The 24,312-nt window shown below is 45.5% G+C and overlaps 1 protein-coding gene across 4 annotated transcripts in view; it reads right to left on the bottom strand.

Moving 5' to 3' along the window:
• The window catches only part of ATP8A1 (ATPase phospholipid transporting 8A1), a 263,767-nt gene that overhangs the window by 224,201 nt on the left and 15,254 nt on the right, over positions 1-24,312 (bottom strand). For all 4 annotated transcript variants that reach the window (XM_077279834.1, XM_077279833.1, XM_077279835.1 and 1 more), the window contains exon 3: positions 1,851-1,965. In XM_077279834.1, the coding sequence (XP_077135949.1) occupies positions 1,851-1,965 (115 nt within the window). The remainder of the gene's footprint in view (positions 1-1,850; positions 1,966-24,312) is intronic.

Raw genomic sequence — 24,312 nt, 5'->3', positions numbered from 1 at the left:
CATTGTTTCAGCATTCCTAGGGATACTAAACATAAGAGCCACCACACAGAATGCAGCCTTAGTGCTGCTGAAGGTGGCTAATTTACCTTAATAGGCCCTGGGGGGGTGACAGGTTCCCTTTAAAGTAAATCTGCCAACATGTTTTTACTACCCGATCTGAAAGCAGCAGGATGTAGGGGAAGAGACCCGGATTCTAGCAATGTGTCACTTACTGCACTGCTTTCTGCAGTTTTGATAAAATCCCCATTTTATCTGTTGCAGATGTACCAGTTCTGATAGCTGAGCTCAGTGTAACTCCGCCCACACCACTGATTGGCAGTTCTCTGTGTACACTGCATAGGCAGAAAGCTGCCAATCAGTTATGGAAACAGAATTATACAGAGCAGATAAATATGGAGGACTACTTAGCAGCAGGTTTAGTAGTCCTCTAGTGACAGTCTCCTGCTGATAAATTGGTGATTATATCAAAACTATAGCAAGTAGCCCAGTAAGTGACACATTGCTGGAATCAGATCCTCTTATCTCTACATTATGATGCCCCCAGATTAGGTAACAAAAACCTACTGACCGAGTCCTTTCAATTAGATTTACTCATATTTTCATGTATGTATAATATTCACACATTGTTACATGCACAGTAGTGTTATCTGTGACATCGGCACCTGGAGGAAACCCCCGGTGTGACCCGTAGTGCCAGTGAACCCTTCACATGTGGAAACATACTGAACAATACAGTGGTAAAACTGCACAATTCTACTATATATAATATAGTTCTCCTGCTGTCATTATACTGCAGGGGCTTTTTTTAATTTTTTTTATTATGCTTTGCTTATTATAGCACCATCCACAGGACTTTATAGACATTATTATCACTGACTCACAATCTAAGTCCCCTATCAGTATGTCTTTGGAGTGTGGGAGGAAACCGGAGAACCTGGAGAAAACCCACGCAAACATGGGGAGAACATAGAAACTCCTTGCAGATGTTGTCAGTGGGATTTGAGCCCAAGACCCCAGAGCTGCAAAGCAACAGTGCTAACCACTGAGCCACCATATGGTGCTAACCACTGAGCCACCATACAGTGCTAACCAATGAGCCACTGTGCTGCCTTTGCTCCTTTCCTGACAGGCAGGTCAGAAAGCAATTTCTATTGGCTGCTCTGCAATGAGGACTGGCTGTGGGGAGACTGAGCATGTGTGTCCACCAGCATGAAGCCCAGCAGATGGATGTGCACATTGCTATACACTTTGAGCAGCACATGGCATCTGCCATCCAAAGGCTGCCATGTAGTGCTGAGCGAACGTGCTGGGATAAGGTGTAATCTGAGCATGCTTGGGTGCTCACTGAGTGTCTTCAGTGGAAGCCTGTGTCACTCCAGCTCTATTTCCTGACCATGCCTTCTCTTGCTTGACAGATGGCTCTTTTGCCTGAAGTCACACAGCTTAGAGCCCGTCAGCCAAGCAGGAGGAGGCGATGCTGGGCGGGAAATAGAGCTGGAGTGACGGTGGCTTCAGATCTGCCATAGCTCTTCAGCCTCATTTGTATATAAATTCTAAAGCTGATATCTCAGCAATGAGGAACAGGATGACCACGTAAAGGTATTGCTGGACTCATCTTGGAAAGCGCTATATGCACATACAAATGGTTTCATGCTGACGGATTCATTTTACTTAGGGCTTAATTAGTGTTATATTATCTCCTAACACTTTCAGTGTCGGTCCTTCACCACTTTCATGGTAATGAAAAACATGCTCGACTCTGTAACCCTCGCCCCGCCAGCCCTGTGAAAGCGGAGGGACGTGAAATAGAGGAGCCCCCAGTACATAGCAGGTCTTATACTGGCTCCTACCTGACCCGGTTGTTGCAGAACTTTATGAGCTGAGGCTGGTTGATAAAAATAGTCCTATTTTCTTCTTGATCAGCGAGAGACGTCTTCTCTGACACGTCGTCTGTCTTTTCATAGCCTGGAGAGAAGGAAAAATGACATCAATACTCAGCGACTACAAAGTGTCCCGGCCGCCCGCACTATGCCATTCTCGGGGAACGTTATCATTGGGGAGATGTTCCCATTCACAGCACAGCATAAGACAGCCGGCGCCCCACCATTCATCCATGTTACCTCAGAGACACTGAGCACGGAGGATCACAGAACACTCCCAAGGAACGCAGCAAGAGACAAGATGGATCCCTACAAGAACCACTGACGTCCGAGATGTTCCCACTCACAGGACAGCATAAGACAGCCGGCGCCCCACCATTCATCCATGTTACCTCAGAGACACTGAGCATGGAGGATCACAGAACACTCCCAAGGAACGCAGCAAGAGACAAGATGGATCCCTACAAGAACCACTGACATCCGAGATGTTCCCATTCACAGGACAGCATAAGACAGCCGGCGCCCCACCATTCATCCATGTTACCTCAGAGACACTGAGCACGGAGGATCACAGAACACTCCCAAGGAACGCAGCAAGAGACAAGATGGATCCCTACAAGAACCACTGACGTCCAAGATGTTCCCACTCACAGGACAGCATAAGACAGCCGGCGCCCCACCATTCATCCATGTTACCTCAGAGACACTGAGCATGGAGGATCACAGAACACTCCCAAGGAACGCAGCAAGAGACAAGATGGATCCCTACAAGAACCACTGACATCCGAGATGTTCCCATTCACAGGACAGCATAAGACAGCCGGCGCCCCACCATTCATCCATGTTACCTCAGAGACACTGAGCACGGAGGATCACAGAACACTCCCAAGGAACGCAGCAAGAGACAAGATGGATCCCTACAAGAACCACTGACGTCCGAGATGTGAAACCACCAGACACTTAAAGGGTTCTCTAGAAACATAGCCGATCTCTTCTAAAAACAGGCCCCACGTGTATATAGGTGAACCTTAAAGGGGTTGCCCAGGACTTAATGATGGCTTATCCTGAGGATAGTTCATCGGGGTGTAATCGGCGGGGAATGTGACACCCGGCAACCGATCAGCTGTTCCTGGTGTCCATGGCGGGCAGAACTGCTCAGCCGTCAGCAGTTTAGTGGCCGTGGCCCGGTACTGCACATCCACTCCTTATTGGTTTGATTAGGTGGCGGAAGTGCAGTACCCGGCTGCGGCCACTATACACATGACGGAGCTGTGGAGTTCTGGCCTCCAATGCAGAGGGTCGCACCCCCACCGATCAGACACTGATGAACGCCTTTAAGGTCATGTTCCCACATACAAAAAATGCTGTTTTTCCAGTGCACTCTTCCCTGCAGGCGTCTGCACCTAAATGCCCAATAATCTGTACCGACTGTTGCATTTCACTGCTTTTTTTAATTCAAATCTGAAGCAGCATATTTTATATTTTGTCAGCGCAGAGGCGCTGGGATTTTACTCACAAAAGGGTTTCTTACAAGTATATTTTAGGCTCCCATAGAAGCCTGTTGGGAAAAACGCAAATAATTCACGGTAAATGCAAAAGTAGGCCCAAGCCTCCATGAAATCACAAACACTTGGCTGGGACTGATAAACGCAGAAGATTTTGTGCATAAAACGCAGTATTTTTGCTACATGCCAACATGGCCAAAGATTTCACCGGCTGTACAAAACTACAGGAATAGGTGACCTAAATAGCCACGTGTTCACACAGGTCAGCTTAGGCTACTTTCACACTAGAGTCGTGCACTGCACGTCGCTATGCGTCGTTTTGTAGAAAAAACGCATCCTGCAAAAGTGCTTGCAGGATGTGTTTTTTCTCCATTGACTTGCATTAGCGACGAATTGCCACACGTCGCAACCGTCGTGCGACGTTGCGTCGGACCATCGCCACCAAAAAACGTTGCTTGTGACATTTTTTGGAGCGTCGTGCCCGTCTTTTCCGACCGCGTATGCGCGGCCGGAACTCCGCCCCCTCCTCCCCGCACCTCACAATGGGGCAGCGGATGCATTAAAAAACAGCATCCGCTGCCCCCGTTGTGCGGCGCTTTTACAGTATGCGTCGGTGCGCCGCAACGTCGCATTGCGACGTGCAGTGCACGACGCTAATGTGAAAGTAGCCTTAGTAATGTTATGCCCCACAGGCGGCCATCCTTACGCCCGGCCAGTCCGCAGGTGCTATTGGGCATTTACTCATCGATTACAGAGGTGACCACAATCCGGGAAGGTCACCGTTAAGGCCTGTTTGCCTTGGTGCGCCGTCATCTGCAGCCATACGCTGGGTGTTTGCTTTTGAACCTTGTTCATTTAGTTCTGCAAACAGCCGCTCCGGCCTCGCTGACAGCGTCCCACGCCATGCACTGTCTACACAGAGAAAGCACCAAGCCAGGTCTTCTCCTGATCTGTGGCCGGGGGGTACGCACACAAACAGCAAGTACAACAGGCACCGGACTAAAAGGGACATCACAGAAAGTCACAAGGAGTCGGGAGTGTAACAGCCTGGACAACTCCTCCATCTGGCACCACACCTCATTCTAAAAGCAGTATGCCTTTTGTAAAATACGACCTGATGAGACAGGTGTCCTAATTTTGAAAATCTATGGCAAATAGGCTACCTCCACCCACCTAACCAAACTGACAGCTCCTCAGTGTCCTTCCTTGCCACCGTTGAAATCTCACACTGCTCAGTAAAAGTTGCAGCTGGGTGGTAGGAGACTGAATTCACTTGGACTCATGAGGTCTCTCACTCTTGGGCTAAATTCAGACATAAATGAGACAGGGATCACCTTCATACAGGGAATCCCACCAATGTGCACACTGGGGTCTTCTGTTCACTGCCTTCTTCTCCTGGTATTCATGGTTTTGTGGCTTCTTATTTACAGCACTTAATCTTACACCTTGCGTATGCTCCTTGCTTGTTTTCCCGGCCCCCTGCCTATAGTGCCCCTTTTTTTTTCTAGATTGTCATATTGATAACCGCTTGTTCTTTTTTTATATATTGCTTTTTTATTAGCCTCTTTTGGATCTATTACTCGACAGTGATATTATCCACGGCCAATTGTTCCCCTCCTGGGATCCTCAGTACCCAATGGATCTACTGAATTGTATCTGCCATATCACTTAATATCTGTTATAAGTCAGGATGTATACTTAGGACATTATTGATCTATTATTGATCTGTTTGTGCTTTTGATTTAGATCATTATTTATGTATTGTTTCCAAATTGTATAACTTTTTGTTAACTTTGTACAGAAATACCTTGAAAAAAGTCGTGTGTGGCCGAAACATTGGAAGCCATTTTTCTGTTTTTCCATTTGGGTCCAATTCATAAAATTACTGCATGATTTTCCAAGGTGAGTACCGAAGTATTTTACTTTTTTCTTTCTTTGGTTAACATTTGTTATGATGTTGTCACATACAGGGGGCACAACAGGGGGACACAGAGTTGAGGACTTAAAGGCTGTGTCTCCCGCTATTATCACAATACTACCATTAAGATGTACGTCTGTTTCTTCACACTTACACAATTATTCATCTGAACTTGTGACGATAACATGCAATACCTGTTCTATTTATGACTCTTCTCTATACAGGTAGCCATTTTAATTTTCCTCTCCTAATGTATTTCCAGCCTTATCCACGAAGGACTGGTGAACCAATTGGGCATAGCAAAGGAGGTGTGTGCGGGTATATAGAGACGGGTTAGGTGAACGGACCGTATCCTTGATTTAGAAGGACTGTGTGCTTCGAAATGCGTTGTTTTTTTGGCCCCACCACATACCCGTTGAGGAACACTAGCTGACGTCACCCTTACCACGCCACCAACCTCGCTACTGTTACGGCGGCGCTTCCGGCCGGAGCTTACCGCCAGCCTGCATCTCCGCATACACGAGGGGAGTCATAGCAATGGGAGGACTCTCCCAAGGCTCTCTGCTCACCTCCACATGGAGTTTGCCTCAGTACCGAACCCTCGGGATATCTACCACACTCACCGACTAAGGAGTCAGTAGAATCTACCTGTATACACTCCGTGGGCTGCAGGCTTGCCATCTCTGTACAGCGCTTGTTTCACTCCTGTAGCGCAGCAGTTTAGTGTTTACAGACTTAAGCGCATGTGCATTCTAGACCGGAATACACACGGAGCCTGTCCCGCTGCCAGCAGCTTCAGCCTACCCATTTTGTATGAGCGCCAGCGTGTTCCCCCTTTCTCTGAAATAGATCACGGTTTGTAATGACTCAATATAACATGAATTTCACTGTTTGTATTGAAGAACTAAAATGAATTAACTTTTTGATGCTATTCTAGGGAGAAGCACCTGTACATAAAGTGCAGCACAGATTCATCTCAACTAAAACCCGAGAGCACGGCCTCACTACTGAGCATGTACATAAAGTGCAGCACAGATTCATCTCAACTAAAAGCGGAGATCCTTACATCAGGAGCAGAACAGACATTTATAGGACATTTCATAACTTTCCCAAATTATTTTCAAAACATTTACAGCACATCCTGCATCGTACTACTGTACCCAATGCATTATCATCCCCTAAACCATTGGAGAAAGGAACTTCCAGAAATTTTCGAGCGCTGTGTCTCTAGTCCACAGGATAGGAGATAACATATGATTTTGGGGGACCTCCTTTAAATAGTACAAAATTAGAAAATTCGCGCCACTGACACAGATAACCACAGAATTACTGCTACCATCTGACTAGACAAATATTTGTATATGCAGCAATTTATTGACTGGGCTTAGCCACACATTTGCTGTTGGAAACATCAGTGTAAAGGCCCAGTCTCACTTAGCGAGATCGCTAGCGAGATCGCTGCTGAGTCACAAGTTTTGTGACGCAACAGCGACCTCAGTAGCGATCTCGCTATGTTTGACACGTACCAGCGACCCGGCCCCTGCTGCGAGATCGCTGGTCGTGTCGGAATGGCCTGGGCCGTTTTTTGATCGTTGAGGTCCCGCTGACATCGCTGAATCGGTGTGTGTGACACCGATCCAGCGATGTCTTCACTGGTAACCAGGGTAAACATCAGGTTACTAAGCGCAGGGCCGCGCTTAGTAACCCGATGTTTACCCTGGTTACCATCGTAAATGTAAAAAAAAAAAAAAACAGTACATACTCACCATCTGATGTCCGTCAGGTCCCTTGCCGTCTGCTTCCTGCTCTGACTGAGCGCCGCAAAGTGAAAGTGAAAGTACAGCACAGCGGTGACGTCACCGCTGTGCTCTGCTCTCACTGTACGGCGGCACTCAGTCAGAGCAGGAAGCAGACGGCAAGGGACCTGACGGACATCAGATGGTGAGTATGTACTGTTTGGTTTTTTTTACATTTACGCTGGTAACCAGGGTAAACATCAGGTTACTAAGCGCGGCCCTGCGCTTAGTAACCCGATGTTTACCCTGGTTACCCGGGTGCTGCAGGGGGACTTCGGCATCGTTGAAGACAGTTTCAACGATGCCGAAGTCGTTCCCCTGATCATTGGTCGCTGGAGAGAGCTGTCTGTGTGACAGCTCCCCAGCGACAAAACAGCGACGCTGCAGCGATCAGCATCGTTGTCTGTATCGCTGCAGCGTCGCTGTGTGTGACGGGGCCTTAAGTGTAAAGATTAGAGTAATATGTTAGAATTAAAGGTACCTGCACACGAAACGACTTTGTAACGATATCGCTAGCGATCCGTGACGTTGCAGCATCCTGGCTAGCGATATCGTTTAGTTTGACACGCAGCAGCGATCAGGATCCTGCTGTGATGTCGCTGGTCGCTGAATAAAGTTCAGAACTTTATTTGGTCGTCCGATCGCCGTGTATCGTTGTGTTTGACAGCAAAAGCAACGATACCAGCGATAATTTACACTGGTAACCAGAGTAAACATCGGGTTACTAAGCGCAGGGCCGCGCTTAGTAACCCGATGTTTACCCTGGTTACCAGCGTAAAATGTAAAAAAAACAAACAGTACATACTTACATGCGTCCCTCGCCGTCCGCTTCCCACACTGACTGAGCGCCGCAAAGTGAAAGTGAAAGCACAGCGGTGACGTCACCGCTGTGCCCTGCTACTGCCGGCGCTCACACAGTGCAGGAAGCGGACGCCGGGGGACGCATGTAAGTATGTACTGTTTGGTTTTTTTACATTTTACGCTGGTAACCAGGGTAAACATCGGGTTACTAAGCGCGGCCCTGCACTTAGCAACCCGATGTTTACCCTGGTTACCCGGGGACCTCGGCATCGTTGGTCGCTGGAGAGCTGTCTGTGTGACAGCTCACCAGCGACCAAACAGCGACGCTGCAGCGATCGGCATCGTTGTCGCTATCGCTGCAGCGTCGCTTCGTGTGAAGGTACCTTAAGGCATACTCGCTTTGAAAACAAATTCAAATGGTTCTAGTTTCTTCAATCTATGCTCAAATACTAGATTTACCGGTAATCACATATTCACAAGCGGCCCTCCCTCTGGAGGACCAAGCACATTTCTAGTTTACATGGACAGTCCATGTGCGATGAGAGATAGATAGATCTATACACACACAGCTCAAAAAAATAAAGGGCACGCAAACAACACAATGTAACTTCAAGTCAATCACACTTCTGTGAAATCAACCTGTCCACTTATGAAGCAACACTAAGAATCAATTTCTCCTGCTATTGTGCAAATTGAACAGAAAAAAAGGTACAAACAATAGGCAATTAGCAAGACAATCCCTATGAAAGGAGCAGTTCTGCAGGGGGTGACCACAGATCATTTCTCTGTTCTCATTTTTTTTGTCAGTTTTGGTCTCTTTTGCATTTTGTCATTGCTCTCACTCCTAGAGGTACTATACAGTTGATGCGGTGTCTACTACTCACAGAAGTTGCTCAGGTAGTGCAGCTCATACAGGAAGGCACATCAATGTGAGCTGTGGCAAGAAGAGTAACTGTCTGTAAGCAATGTGTCCAGAGCATGGAACAGATACCAGGAGACAGGCCAGTACACCAGGAGAAGTGGAGGGGGCCGTAGGAAGGCAACAACCCAGCAGCAAGATCCCTACCTCTTACTTTATGCAAGGAGGAACAGGAGGAGCAGTGCCAGAGCCCTGCAAAATGATGTCCATCAGGCCACTATTATCCATGTGTCTGCTCAAATTGTCAGAAATAGACTACATGAGGGTGGTATGAGGGCCAGACATCCACAAGTGGGTGTTGTGCTTACAGCTCAACACCATGCAGGGCGATTGGCATTTGCCAGAGAACACCAAGACTGGTAAATATGACATTGGCGCCCTGTGCTTTTCACAGATGAGAGCAGGTTCACAATGAGCACATGACAGTATGGAGAAACCATGGAGAATGTTCTGTTGCCTGCAACATCCTCCAGCATGACCGGTTTGGCAGTGAGTCAGTAATGGTGTGGGATGAATTTCTTTGAAGGGCCACACACCCCTCCATGTGCTAGCCAGAGGTACCCTGACTGCCTTTAGATACCAGAATGAAATCCTCAGATCCATTATGAGACCTTATGCTGGTGTGGTTGGCCCTGGGTTCCTTCTGATGCATGACAAGGCTAAGCCTCATGTGGCTTAAGTGTGTCTGCAGTTCCTGCAAGATAAAGGCATTGATGCTATGGACTGGCCCTCCCGTTCTCCAGACGCGAATCCAATGGAGTATATCTGAGACATCAAGTCTCCTTCCATCCACCAACAGACCACAGACTGTCCAGGAGTTGACTGATACTTTAGTCCAGGTCTGGGAACAGATCCATGCCTCAGGAGACCATCCGCCGCCTCATCAGGAGCATGCCCAGGCGTTGTAGGCAGGTCATACAGGCAAATGGAGGCCACACACACTACTGAGCATCATTTCCTTGTCTTGAGGTATTTCCACTGAAGTTGGATCAGCCTGTAACTTCATTTTCCACTTTGATCTTGAGTATCATTCCAAATCCAGACCTCCATGGGATATTAATTTTGATTTACATTGATCATTTTTATGTTTTTTGTTCTCAACGCATTCCATTATGTAATGAATAAAGATTTGCAACTGGAATATTTCATTCAGAGATATCTAGCATGTGGTATTTTAGTGTTCCCTTTATTTTTTTTGAGCAGTGTATATATAGCAGCAGAAAACCTAACTCAAATGTTGTGTTGTAATTTGTACATAGTCCCAGTTTCTTATAGCAGTTGCAAAAAGAAAAAAAGAAATGTAACCTGTGCTCTATTAGGGCACTAAAACATCAAGTACACAATTTCACCTTACATACACAAAAAAAAAAAAGAATTTAAAACGTGTGTGTTGAGTCTGCAAATAATTGTAAAAGTGTGATAACACTGTTCAATGCCATAAATCAAGGCCATTTATACACCATTATACTCAAGGTCACTATAAAGAAGTTTGCTTACATGATGGGCGCCCTGCCATCGCGATTACATGCTGTTATTACTTCATTTATTATAATATATGTCACACAATACATTACCACAGTATCATCCAAGGTCCATTTCACACTTTGCAGTGTCACCTTAGTTTACGTGTGGTCACCCACATTTGGCAGAAATGTTCATAGTATGGCTTCTATGGAACATCGCATCGCAGTACCATGTATAATCTAGCAATCACTGCTTTTCTGCAAGCAATTTAAAGTTTTATTCTCAACTCGTGTCCTGAGTAGCACACAGCGTTCCAGTTTCTTCACCTCTTTGTTGCTGGAGGTGGGCACTCATCTTTGAGTAACAGTTTTGGTTCAGTAGATGCACCCTACTTCTGATCTTTGGGTACTGTCACACAGTGCAACTTTCCAACGATCACGACCAGCGATACGACCTGGCCGTGATCGTTGGAAAGTCGTTGTGTGGTCGCTGGAGAGCTGTCACACAGACCGCTCTGCAGCGACCAACGATGCCGAGGGCCCCGGGTAACCATCGGGTTACTAAGCGCAGGGCCGCGCTTAGTAACCCGATGTTTACCCTGGTTACCAGCGTAAAAGTAAAAAAAAAAAAACCGTACATACTTACATTCCGGTGTCCTTCAGGTCCCTTGCCGTCTGCTTCCCGCTCTGACTGAGTGCCGCCGTAACGTGAAAGCACAGCACAGCGGTGACGTCACCGCTGTGCTCTGCTCCGGCCGGCAGTCAGTCAGAGCGGGAAGCAGACGGCAAGGGACCTGAAGGACACCGGAATGTAAGTATGTACGTTTTTTTTTTTTGTACTTTTACGCTGGTAACCACGGTAAAAATCGGGTTACTAAGCGCGGCCCTGCGCTTAGTAACCCGATGTTTACCCTGGTTACAAGCGAACGCATCGCTGGATCGCTGTCACACACAACGATCCAGCGATGACAGCGGGAGATCCAGCGACGAAATAAAGTTCCAAACGATCTGCTACGACGTACGATTCTCAGCGGGGTCCCTGATCGCCGCTGCGTGTCAGACACAGCGATATCGTATGGATATCGCTGGAACGTCACAGATCGTACCGTCGTAGCGACCAAAGTGCCACTGTGTGACAGTACCCTTATGCTACTTGTAGCACACTCATGTACATCAATGCATGTTTTAAAGTCTACACTGTCATCACTATATTTGCATATAAAGCTAACAGGGACTTTGAACAAGCATAGGGCTCAGATGAAAAGGAGAACTGTTCAGGAAATTGCCCATGGTGATAGCAGTGCTTTGTGTTTGTGCAAGACTGATAGCAGCTCAGTCAGGAGCTGAGAGGCAGGGGAGTCAGCTAACTGCTATATAAAAAAAATAATAATCAATGGACTGGGATGAGGTGGCTAGGATTTCATGAGTTAACTCCTCAGCCTGGATTTTAACTTCTGGGCACACATGGCTAGTCCCTGGTGGTCGTTCTCCTCAGCAATCAGCTGTAAGGTAATATAAAATCCCACATAGCAGGAGAAGATACAGAAAGCAAGTCAATAGAAACTTGCTTATTTTAATGCTTATTTTAAGTTCATAACATGAGAATACCCCTTTATTAGGCAATATGCGTACTGCTGATTTTTTTCCCCTGTGTCCTACTGCTGATCTCTGTTGCTACCGTACTATCGGCCCTGGTGACGTTTTACCTGTAGTCATGTATAAAGCTCTGCAGCATGAATACAGATGCTTCCATCCTTACCTTTCCATAAGATCAATAAAACCTGAGAAATGTGATGTAAGATTACTAGCTTTAAAAAAAAAACAATGAATAAGATCTTGCAATATTCTGTCATGAGATGTATATCATAGGTTTATATTCTGATTGCACCCTGTCGTGGGTTTATGTTAGCATCCCTCTGTTCTGCAGGAAAATGGGCTGTAAGCCAGAGGAGTGTCAAATCTTTACTCCACACTCCCCATAGAGAACATGAATGCTCGGCCTATGACACACATGAATGCTCGGCCTATGACACACATGAATGCTCGGCCTATGACACACATGAATGCTCGGCCTATGACACACATGAATGCTCGGCCTATGACACACATGAATGCTCGGCCTATGACACACATGAATGCTCGGCCTATGACACACATGAATGCTCGGCCTATGACACACATGAATGCTCGGCCTATGACACACATGAATGCTCGGCCTATGACACACATGAATGCTCGGCCTATGACACACATGAATGCACGGCCTATGACACACATGAATGCTCGGCCTATGACACACATGAATGCTCGGCCTATGACACACATGAATGCTCGGCCTATGACACACATGAATGCTCGGCCTATGACACACATGAATGCTCGGCCTATGACACACATGAATGCTCGGCCTATGACACACATGAATGCTCGGCCTATGACACACATGAATGCTCGGCCTATGACACAAATGCTCGGCCTATGACACACATGAATGCTCGGCCTATGACACACATGAATGCTCGGCCTATGACACATGAATGCTCGGCCTATGACACACATGAATGCTCGGCCTATGACACACATGAATGCTCGGCCTATGACACACATGAATGCTCGGCCTATGACACACATGAATGCTCGGCCTATGACACACATGAATGCTCGGCCTATGACACACATGAATGCTCGGCCTATGACACACATGAATGCTCGGCCTATGACACACATGAATGCTCGGCCTATGACACACATGAATGCTCGGCCTATGACACACATACACACATGAATGCTCGGCCTATGACACACATACACACATGAATGCTCGGCCTATGACACACATGAATGCTCGGCCTATGACACACATGAATGCTCGGCCTATGACACACATGAATGCTCGGCCTATGACACACATGAATGCTCGGCCTATGACACACATGAATGCTCGGCCTATGACACACATGAATGCTCGGCCTATGACACATGAATGCTCGGCCTATGACACACATACACACATGAATGCTCGGCCTATGACACACATACACACATGAATGCTCGGCCTATGACACACATGAATGCTCGGCCTATGACACACATGAATGCTCGGCCTATGACACACATGAATGCTCGGCCTATGACACACATGAATGCTCGGCCTATGACACACATGAATGCTCGGCCTATGACACACACGAATGCTCGGCCTATGACACACACGAATGCTCGGCCTATGACACACACGAATGCTCGGCCTATGACACACACGAATGCTCGGCCTATGACACACATGAATGCTCGGCCTATGACACACATGAATGCTCGGCCTATGACACACATGAATGCTCGGCCTATGACACACATGAATGCTCGGCCTATGACACACATGAATGCTCGGCCTATGACACACATGAATGCTCGGCCTATGACAAACATGGGGGAGTGGGGAGAGATTGCCATTATTCTAATACTCTCTAAGGTGTATGGGAATCTTTACTCCAGAGGGGGAAGAAAAAAGGAAAGTGGAGCTCAAGATCAGATCCTGAAGATCCAGTTTTGAAGGGTTGTCCCCAAGGCACTGCATAAAATGTGTACCTAACTGCCAGACCAGTGCTACTTCCCCGCTCGTAGCCATGTGTCCTACAACGATTGCATGACATAATATCATGTGAGCACTGCAGCCTACCAGCATAAATTGATCGGCTGCAGCCGTCACTATTCCATCGGAGCAGACATGCCCCTGACAGATTAGTGAAGACTGACCGGTTGCAGGGGTCACGTGACATTATGTCCACAGAGCTCAAAGCAGAGAAGTTGCATTGGTCTGGGAGGTTAACATGTTATTTAATTCTATGCAGCACTTTTGGGACATTCATAAGGGAGCAGTGGATGACCTCCCTTTCAATCAATTCTCAGCAGCGGACGCTACGGCTGCAGGGGGGATGTAGCTAAACATGCTGGATATTGCCCTCTACTCTAGCTCATAGCATTATTTTTTTGGCCTTTTTCCTATTTACAACGTGCGACAGAAATGGGATGTCCACGTGGAAAAAGCCCTCAAAGGGATCCAGCACAGCTCATACCCAATAACAGCACTTTTAATAGAACAGACAATACACAGCTCTGGCAAAATTTAAGAGACCATTGCAAAATGTTCAGTTTGTCTGATTTTGCTCTTTATAGGTACATTTTTGAGTAAAATTTAAAATGTTCTTTTATTCTAAAAACTACCGACAACATGTCTCCAAAGTTCCAAACAATAAATTTTTTATTTATTTTCTGAAAATGAGAAATGGTCAACATAACAAAAATGCATTGCTTGCAGACCTCAAATAACGCAAAAAAACAAAACAAAAAAAAAAAAAAGTTCATAATCATTTAGAAACAACAATACTAATGTTTTAACTCAGGAAGAGTTCAGAAATCAATATTTTGTGGATTTTTAATCACAGCTTTCCTGCATCTTGGCATGCTTTCCACCAGTCTTTCACACTGCTTTTGGGTGACCTTATGGCACTCCTGGTACAAAAATGTAAGCAGCTCTTCTTTGGAATGTAATTAAGAAGAAGATGGATAGTCACAAGCCATCAAACAGAGGTTGTCAATGGGGTTCAGGTCTGGAGGTTGGGCTGGCCATGACAGGGATTTCATGTGGTGGTCCTTCATCCACACCATGATTGACCTAGCTGTGTGGCATGGCGCATTCTCCTGATGGAAGAACCAGTCCCAAGAGTTGGGGAACATTGCCTGAGCAGAAGGAATCAACTGTTTTTCCAGGATAACCTTGTATGCAGCTTGATTCATACGTCCTTCGCAAAGGACAACCTGTTCAATTCCAGCCTTGCTGAAGCATCCCCAGATCATCACCGATCCTCCATCAAATTTCACAGTGGGTGCAAGACACTGTGGCTTGTACGCCTCTCCAGGTCTACGTCTAACCATTAGACGACAAGCTGTTGATCTGGGGATGCATTGAAAAAAAATATATTTGAAAAAAAATATATAAATGTAAAAACGGATCTAGGAAGAGAAACCTGTAGACAAAGTTACCTCAGATATGCAGGAACAGCTCCAAGCCACCACATGAGGCCATAATAGGCACAGAAACCCAGAGATCATGGGTGTGGGGAAAGACCCCACGCAATCGCTGCTTGTAACAGCATCATCAGGAGAAGTATATGTGGCGTATACATGGAGAAGGATTTGTACGATAAGTAGGGCACAGCTCATCAGATATAGATAAGCAATGGAAACCGGAATGGGGCAAACTAGGATTGAGATTTCCCAATCTGACAAATCCCTTATATTATCAGCTCATATAAAGGAATGCTGCTCACTTAAGAACAGAAAAAAGGTCCTTTACTAAATCAATTTATTTAAATCTAAAAAGTCCAAAAATTTGCAAATGAATTTGTAGAAATGCTCAATTGCATTTCTTTTGTTGAGACAGGACCAGAAATAAACAGTGGGGATCAGGCAACCATGGGGATGAGAACTTTTAAAGGCTCTGTTGCCACAGAACACATTTACGGTGGACCTCCGGCAGCAGACGTCCGGCAGTGATATCGGCATTTACCACAGCAGGTACCCTTGTGAAAAAGGTGCAGAGAAGCCGCACATTTCAGTCTTCGCATGGCAATGTGTGAGCCTCGCACCCATGCCCCCAGCAGATATTGACATGCTGCAGATCTTAAGACCGCAGCTCTTGTTGATTTACGCTGCGGATGCATTTCGCACTTTGGGTTTGAGATTTCTTGCAATGTCTTGCACTATGCTGGCACTGTAGAACACAGCAGAAAAACAGGTGTGTTTTCCCTCCGTGGGAACTTGACCTAATAATTACTTCTTATGTATGCTGTTTTTATAGTATATATTTAGCTCTCCAATGTCCATGTGTCGGAAAGAGAAGTAGACCAACAAAATAACTAAACCCATGTTCACACACAGTGTATAGTACATGTTTAGTGCGTGTGCCAAACTTAAGCTCAGGGCTCAATTTACCCAACATATTCCAAAAAAGGGGCACAATGAAAAACGAGGTCATAGCAGTTCATAATTTTTGACGACTGACATGCAGAAAAGGTTTGATCATTTTGGGCATACTCCATCAGCATCTCATGGTTAAGTGGTCACTATGAAAGAAGAGCCCCAGTTAAAAGGATTTATACCAATATGTATCCCCTATCCACACAACGACTGCAGAGTGCCGAACATACACATTATACCCTTACAACAGGGGCTTCTTTGGTATACGGATGGGGGTATACTGAAGAATGTAGTCAACTAAAGCTTTTCTGTACAAATTATTCCACAAAGATGGAATGCCACTGTATGGTATAGAGTGCCATGAGCCAGGGCTTTAGGACTGGTGCTTACACCTAAATGCTGACCCAAGTCCGCAAGCTGAAACCGCATGGACTAGGGATTGTCATCAAACAGGCTTCTCCGTGCAGCTGCGGAGCCAAATAGCTGATCATCCGGAGCGATCCAGAAAGCAGGGTTCCCTCTGCAGCTTATTCGATAAGTGCTATAGCTGGCCGAATAAGCCCTGACCTGATCAAATGCGCTCATCTCTAGCACCTAATACAGTCAGGTCCAAAAATATTTGAACAGTGACAAAAGTTTTGGCATTTTAGCTGTTACAAAAACATATTCAAGATACAGAAATATAATCAATATAGGCTTAAAGTGAAGATACACAGCTTTAATTTGGGGTATTCACATCCTAATTGGAGTAAGGGTTTAGAAATGACAGCTCTTTAATACGTAGCTGCCTCTTTTAAAAGGGACCAAACGCAATTGGACAAATCTCAAAAACTCTTTAATGGGCTGCATGGGTTATTCCCTCATGAATCCATCATCAATTAAGTGGTAAAAGGTCTGGAGATGACTCCAGGTGTGACATTTGCATTTGGAAGTTGTTGCTGTGAACCCACAACATGCAGTCAAAGGAGGTCTCAATGTTAGAGAAACAGACAATAGAAAACAAAACAAGGAATCCATCAGAGAGACAGCAGAAATATTACCAGTGGCCAAATCAGCTGTTTGGTACATTCTGCAAAATTAAAAAAAAAAACGCACTGGTGAGTTTGGAAACTCAAAACGGCCTGGATGTCCACAGAAGCCAACAGTGGTGGATGATTGCAAAATCCACCCAAGTGAAGAACACTCTCCAGGAAATAGGAGTTTCAGATCACCACAAGGTATAAACCATTAATCAGCCTTAGGCCGGGATCACACATACGCGAGATACGGCCGAGTCTCGCAGGTGAAATCCCTCCTCTGGCGCCGGCACTGCGGAACGGAGTGTGCAGCCGCACAGCAATACATGGAGCTGCACGCTCCGCTCCCAAGTGCCGGCACCAGAGGAGGGATTTCATCTGCGAGACTCGGCCGTATCTCGCGTATGTGTGATCCCGGCCTTAAAAATAGAAAAGGTCACAATATACTTCGCCAAAAAACATCTAAAGAAGCCAGCCCAGATCTGGAAAAGCATTCTATGAACAGATGAAACTAAGATCGAGCTGTATCAGAATGATGGGAAGAAGAAAGCATGGAGAATGCTTTCAAAGACTCATGATCCCAAGAACACCACATCCTCTAAAACATGGTGGAGGCAGTGTGTTAGCATGGGCACACATGGCTTCCAATGGCACTGGGTCCCTGGTGTCTATTGATGTGACTGAAGACAGAAGCAGCCGGATGGATTCAGCCAAATGTAACAAGGTTGATTGCATGGTGCTTCACAGTACAGATGGACAATGACCCAAAAATACTGTGAACGATAGCCAAGAGTTTAAGGCACAAAAGTGGAATATTCTGCAATGGCCGAGACAATCACCAGAAATCAACCCTATTGAGCAGCATTTCACATGCTTAAGACAAAATTTAAGCAGAAAGACCCACAAACAAGTAACAACTGAAGTTAGCTGCAGGAAAGACCTGATAAAGCATCACAAAGGAGGAAACCCAAGTTTTTGGAGACGTCCACGGCTTCCAGACAGTCATTACCTGCAAAGTCTCTACAAAGGTATTAAAAATGAACATTTTATTTATGGCAAAATTTAATTTGTCCAATTACTTTTCAGCTCCTGAATAAGGAGGCTTGGTAGAAAAATGACTGCAATTCCTTAACATTTCACAGGATATTTGTATTCAACCCCTTTAATTAAACCCAAAAGTCTGCACTTCAATTGCAACTCAGTGGGTTCATTTAAAGTCCAAAATTGTGTCATGCAGAACCCAAATCACCAAGATTCGGCCACTGATCAGTTAGTAATTAGAGTAGATACAGTCTTAATTCAAGAGTTTTAGTTTTACAGGTTTTCCCTACCTATATAATACATATGCTACAATTGACCCAATATTCATAACAAATACAAGATACCGCTGGTTGTGGGTAGAAAGTACCTTTTATTACATGCTTAACACTGTACAATTTATATGTACTATATGCTATGTTTCATAATCTTAAATGTAAATTGTATGTAATGCAACTTATTTTGTTACTAATAAACGAATAAAAAAAAAAAAAAAAAAAAGATTCGGCCACTGAACAATTATTTCTGGACCTGACTGTATAGCAGAAGAATGAGCTGCCTGCATGGATATAAAGTGGACGCTTCCTTACATGGACTCTCTCAATTATAGTTTATGGGAGTTGTGAAATGGTGGGCTGTTACACCCAGAATCCTCGAGGGGAGGGATAACATGCCTGCATGGCATCGACCCCTCTAGAGTGCTAGCTGGGGAAGGAGAGGACCCCATTCTCCTGAGAGGCTGAAGTCCTGAATGTGGACCTCGGACACTTATTGCACATACGCTTTGCATGCTATAGATATCTCAGGAGGTATTATCCCTTTAAAAAGTCACATTTTAAATTATTTGGTCAGGATTAGAGAGTTATAAAACTTTGGGGTACAGATTATGGCAGTTTTGGGTCAGCTCAGCACCTGGGTCTCACGCAGCTGCCGGGGATTGTTCTGTAGAGCCCTCAGAAAAGGAGACAGGTGCTGACCCATCACTGCCATCTTCTGTACTCCTGTATGAGAACATTCTGAAATTTACACATCTTGAAGCAGACAAACTGTGATGTGAAGACAATTCCCGGTCCATACTGACTTTCACCCGACAAGAAACAAGATAACATAAGAGAGGAAGGAAGGACACAGACCAGCAACATGCAGATCATAGGTGGAGATGCCCTGGAAACCTTGACCCCAGCATTGCGGACCTGTTCTCCCTTTCAGAAATGATTCTCATTCCACTTTTACAGAGTTCACCTGCTGCAGCAATGAACGCTAAATGCCACTTAGGTAAAACCAGCAGAACAACCAGAAACTGGTTTTACTGGTGAGGAGGAGGAAATTGTCACCTATTGGAAGGAACATGGAGCTTCTTACAAAATATTTCTCAGGTATGTTGACTTCTACCATGTAAGCCACCTGTTGAAACATGAGACTGGCTCTAGATCTGCGGAGACGAGCAGTGGATTCCTTGCCAAGATCCGGATCAATGACGAGCGCATTCGTTTCACTACAATTTGTGTCATGTCGTGTCCTACATCACACGCTCTGCATAAATTTACATGTATTATGTGAGGGGAACTGGATCTGACATTCACAACAAACTAGACTGCATCCTTCACACATTGAGTGCGAGTTTCACAGAGATGACAGGGTTAATAATACAAGGCAAGTGTGTCCTTTGTCTTTTAAGGATGTCCCTAAAGTTCACTGACAAGAAAGCACATAACTACAGAGAACATTGCTGACCCTGCATTCCCCTTTCTATACGACTCATATGAAACCACGTGATTTCAGGTTACAGTTGTGGCCAAAAGTATTGACACCCCTGCAATTCTGTCAGATAATACTCAGTTTCTTCCTGAAAATGATTGCAAACACAAATTCTTTGGTATTATTATCTTCATTTAATTTGTCTTAAATGAAAAAAACACAAAAGAGAATGAAGCAAAAAGCAAAACATTGATCATTTCACACAAAACTCCAAAAATGGGCCAGACAAAAGTATTGGCACCCTCAGCCTAATACTTGGTTGCACACACAACCTTTAGCCAAAATAACTGCGACCAACCGCTTCCGGTAACCATCAATGAGTTTCTTACAATGCTCTGCTGGAATTTTAGACCATTCTTCTTTGGCAAACTGCTCCAGGTCCCTGACATTTGAAGGGTGCCTTCTCCAAACTGCCATTTTTAGATCTCACCACAGGTGTTCTATGGGATTCAGGTCTGGACTCATTGCTGGCCACCTTGGAAGTCTCCAGTGCTTTCTCTCAAACCATTTTCTAGTGCTTTTTGAAGTGTGTTTTGGGTCATTATCCTGCTGGAAGACCTCTGAGGGAGACCCAGCTTTCTCACACTGGGCCCTACATTATGCTGCAAAATTTGTTGGTAGTCTTCAGGCTTCTTAATGCCATGCACACGGTCAAGCAGTCCAGTGCCAGAGGCAGCAAAGCAACTCCAAAACATCAGGGAACCTCCGCCGTGTTTGACTGTGGGGACCGTGTTCTTTTCTTTGAATGCCTCTTTTCTTCTCCTGTATACTCTATGTTGATGCCTTTGCCCAAAAAGCTCCACTTTTGTCTCATCTGACCAGAGAACATTCTTCCAAAACGTTTTAGGCATTTTCAGGTAAGTTTTGGCAAACTCCAGCCTGGCTTTTTTATGTCTCTGGGTAAGAAGTGGGGTCTTCCTGGGTCTCCTACCATACAGTCCCTTTTCATTCAGACGTCGACGGATAGTACGGGTTGACACTGTTGTACCCTCGGACTGCAGGGCAGCTTGAACTTGTTTGGATGTTAGTTGAGGTTCTTTATCCAACATCCGCACAATCTTGCGTTGAAATCTCTTGTCAATTTTTCTTTTCCGTCCACATCTAGGGAGGTTAGCCACAGTGCCATGGGCTTTAAACTTCTTGATGACACTGCGCACGGTAGACACAGGAACATTCAGGTCTTTGGAGATGGACTTGTAGCCTTGAGATTGCTCATGCTTCCTCACAATTTGGTTTCTCGAGTCCTCAGACAGTTCTTTGGTCTTCTTTCTTTTCTCCATGCTCAATGTGGTACACACAAGGACACAGGACAGAGGTTGAGTCAACTTTAATCCATGTCAACTGGCTGCAAGTGTGATTTAGTTATTGCCAACACCTGTTAGGCGCCACAGGTAAGTTAGGGTATGTGTCCACGTTCAGGATTGCATCAGGATTTGGCCAGGATTTTTCCATCAGTATTTGTAAGCCAAAACCAGGAGTGGGTGATAAATGCAAAAGTGGAGCATATGTTTCTATTATACTTTTCCTCTAATTGTTCCACTCCTGGTTTTGGCCACAAATACAGATGAAAAATCCTGGCCAAATCCTGATGCAATCCTGAACGTGGACACATACCCTTACAGGTGCTGTTAATTACACAAATTAGAGAAGCATCACATGATTTTTCGAACAGTGCCACTTTTGTCCAACCCCTTTTTTATGTTTGGTGTGGAATTATATCCAATTTGGCTTTAGGACAATTCTTTTTGTGTTTTTTCATTTAAGACAAATTAAATGAAGATAATACCAAAGAATTTGTGTTTGCAATCATTTTCAGGAAGAAACTGAGTATTATCTGACAGAATTGCAGGGGTGTCAATGCTTTTGGCCACAACTGTATGGATTTGGAATAGATTTTCCTACAAGTATCGGAGAACCAGTATCCGGACTGAGCTGGGAGTTTCACATGACCAATTAGATAAACAGCCCCACCCTAGTACACAGGCCGTGTCTGGTATTGCAGTCAATGTACCTAAATCATAATGAGATGAGGTACCCCACACAACCCATGGACAAGGGCGGAGATGATTTTCTATTCTCATACAACCCTATAAGCCAGTCTCACACATCCATGTTTCATGGTCCAAGACGAGAACTATAGGAAACATTAAGCTGCCGGCTGGACCCCAGGTTTTTTTTTAATCTATGGTATTTGTGCCAGTAACACGTTTAGACTGTAGGTCGGGAGCGGTCACAAAAAGTGTGATGTCAATGAGGCCATAAACAGTAAAACAGCAACCTCACACAGCGCTCTTGTTGGACAACTCAGTACAAGTGGTGGTGACATCAGTAGATCTACTCATCATTTTGTGTAGCTGCAAGAAAATGCTCCCAAGTGAGAACAGAAGTAGTGAGGCCACAATAAATCAGCAAAATTCCGGAGTAAAACTTCAAAGTCTTTGCGTGGCTCAAAGTTTATTATAAATATGTTGTGACTTTTGGCTTTTTACGCCAGTCCCTGCAAGAGCCTGCTTTTTCAAAATTGGGTAGAGGTTGGGTGGAAACAGGCTTGGCCAAGCACACCTGACAAATTCATCTTAATTTACTACACAGAAATGTATTCCAGCCCACGGTGGCGGTGCAGCTCTGGTCGTAGCGTACTGCAGTAGAAAGATGCGCCAAACTCACTAAAGAGGCACATGTCTCTTAATGAACTTAGTGCTCCTCACCCCACCGATCCCTTCATAAAGCCTGGTATGCAAAGCACAAGCCATCGCAACATTGGAACTGCTGTGTAGAAATATTTTAACTCCAGGCTCGTGCAGACGACTGTAAAACTGGGATGAGCACCATCTGTCCCCATGTTATACAGTGAGGCCGTGTACATGTCTGATTTTTTCCTCGGATGCACTACTTGCCTCAGATAATTGGGTCACACTCGGCCATTCAAGTCTACGGGTCCATGGAAAACATTGGACCGCACTCTGATGACTACAGAGTGTGATCCAATTCTCAGAGACTGAATGGAAAAGGTGGAGAAAAATTTTTTTGCTTCACCACTGGGGGGAAAAAAACAAACAAAAAAAAATCTGATCATCCTCTAATCAGAGCCTGATCCAAAGGAGAAGCGAAAAAAAACAACAACAACAAAAAAAAACGGTCCGATTAGGGTGATCATAGAAGACCAGTCGTGTGACCCTAGCCTTAAAAGGGTTGTGTGGATTTGGGACACAAGTCTGTCCTTTGTGACTGCAGACTGCCACACTGCAAGTGGTCACCGTTCCCCGGTATTCCCTGTGAGCGAGCGGTCACCGTTCCCCGGTATTCCCTGTGTGAGAGAGCGGTCACCATTCCTCGATATTCCCAGTGCGAGTGAGCAGTCGCCATTCCTCGATATTCCCAGTGCAAGCGAGAGGTCACCATTCCCCGGTATTCCCTGTGCGAGAGAGCGGTCACCATTCCTCGATATTCCCAGTGCGAGCGAGCAGTCGCCATTCCTCGATATTCCCAGTGCAAGCGAGCGGTCACGTTACCGTATGCATCATGCACTTTGCCAACTACGTGCATTCGGCTTCTCTCAATAGAAGGGATTGGTTCAGCAGCTGTTTGTCTGGACAACTCCTTTAACGTCTCTTTCTCATTTCCATGAGCTCAGGCCCCTGTGAAGCAGCGTCCTAAACCTCCGACTCCACAGCTCTGGCAATTTCATCCACCAATCTCCTCCGATCACATCATGTGTCACACACAAACCCTAAGGGCCTGCACCAGTCCACAGGACTATGAATACACAGAAATGCGGAGACGAGTCCGGATGAGATAGATGGAAGCCAAGACGATCCTGACTTATCCCAGATACACACAGATCATCAGACCTCCCCGGTATCCATAAATAGACGGGTCACTTCCAGAACAACATCCCAAATTAGACTCCGCACAGCGTGGTCCTGGGGGTTATTGACACCAGGAGGATGATGGCATCTCTACAGCCATCAGCAGCCGGCTCCATTGTGAGACGTAGCAGTGCCAGCATGCCTGGCATACACACGCACCCGGCAGACATGCACCCGCCACTACATCCTCTAGCTTTCAAGCTAAAATAGCCATTACAGCACTGCAAAGGCCAAAGGCTGCCGGCTTATCTATGTCAATAGGCCCAGCCCAGTAATGGCGCCAATAAATCTATTATGATGCTGCAGTAATCAGAGAAAGAACATAACGGCACTGGAGCGTAGGAAGCGCCTGACTCTTCATACCATGTGA

The sequence above is a fragment of the Ranitomeya variabilis genome, chromosome 1 (genome assembly GCF_051348905.1).
Source record: "Ranitomeya variabilis isolate aRanVar5 chromosome 1, aRanVar5.hap1, whole genome shotgun sequence".
Lineage (NCBI taxonomy): Eukaryota > Metazoa > Chordata > Amphibia > Anura > Dendrobatidae > Ranitomeya > Ranitomeya variabilis.
Note: the sequence above shows the minus strand (reverse complement) of the source record. Positions and strands in the feature narration are given on the sequence as shown.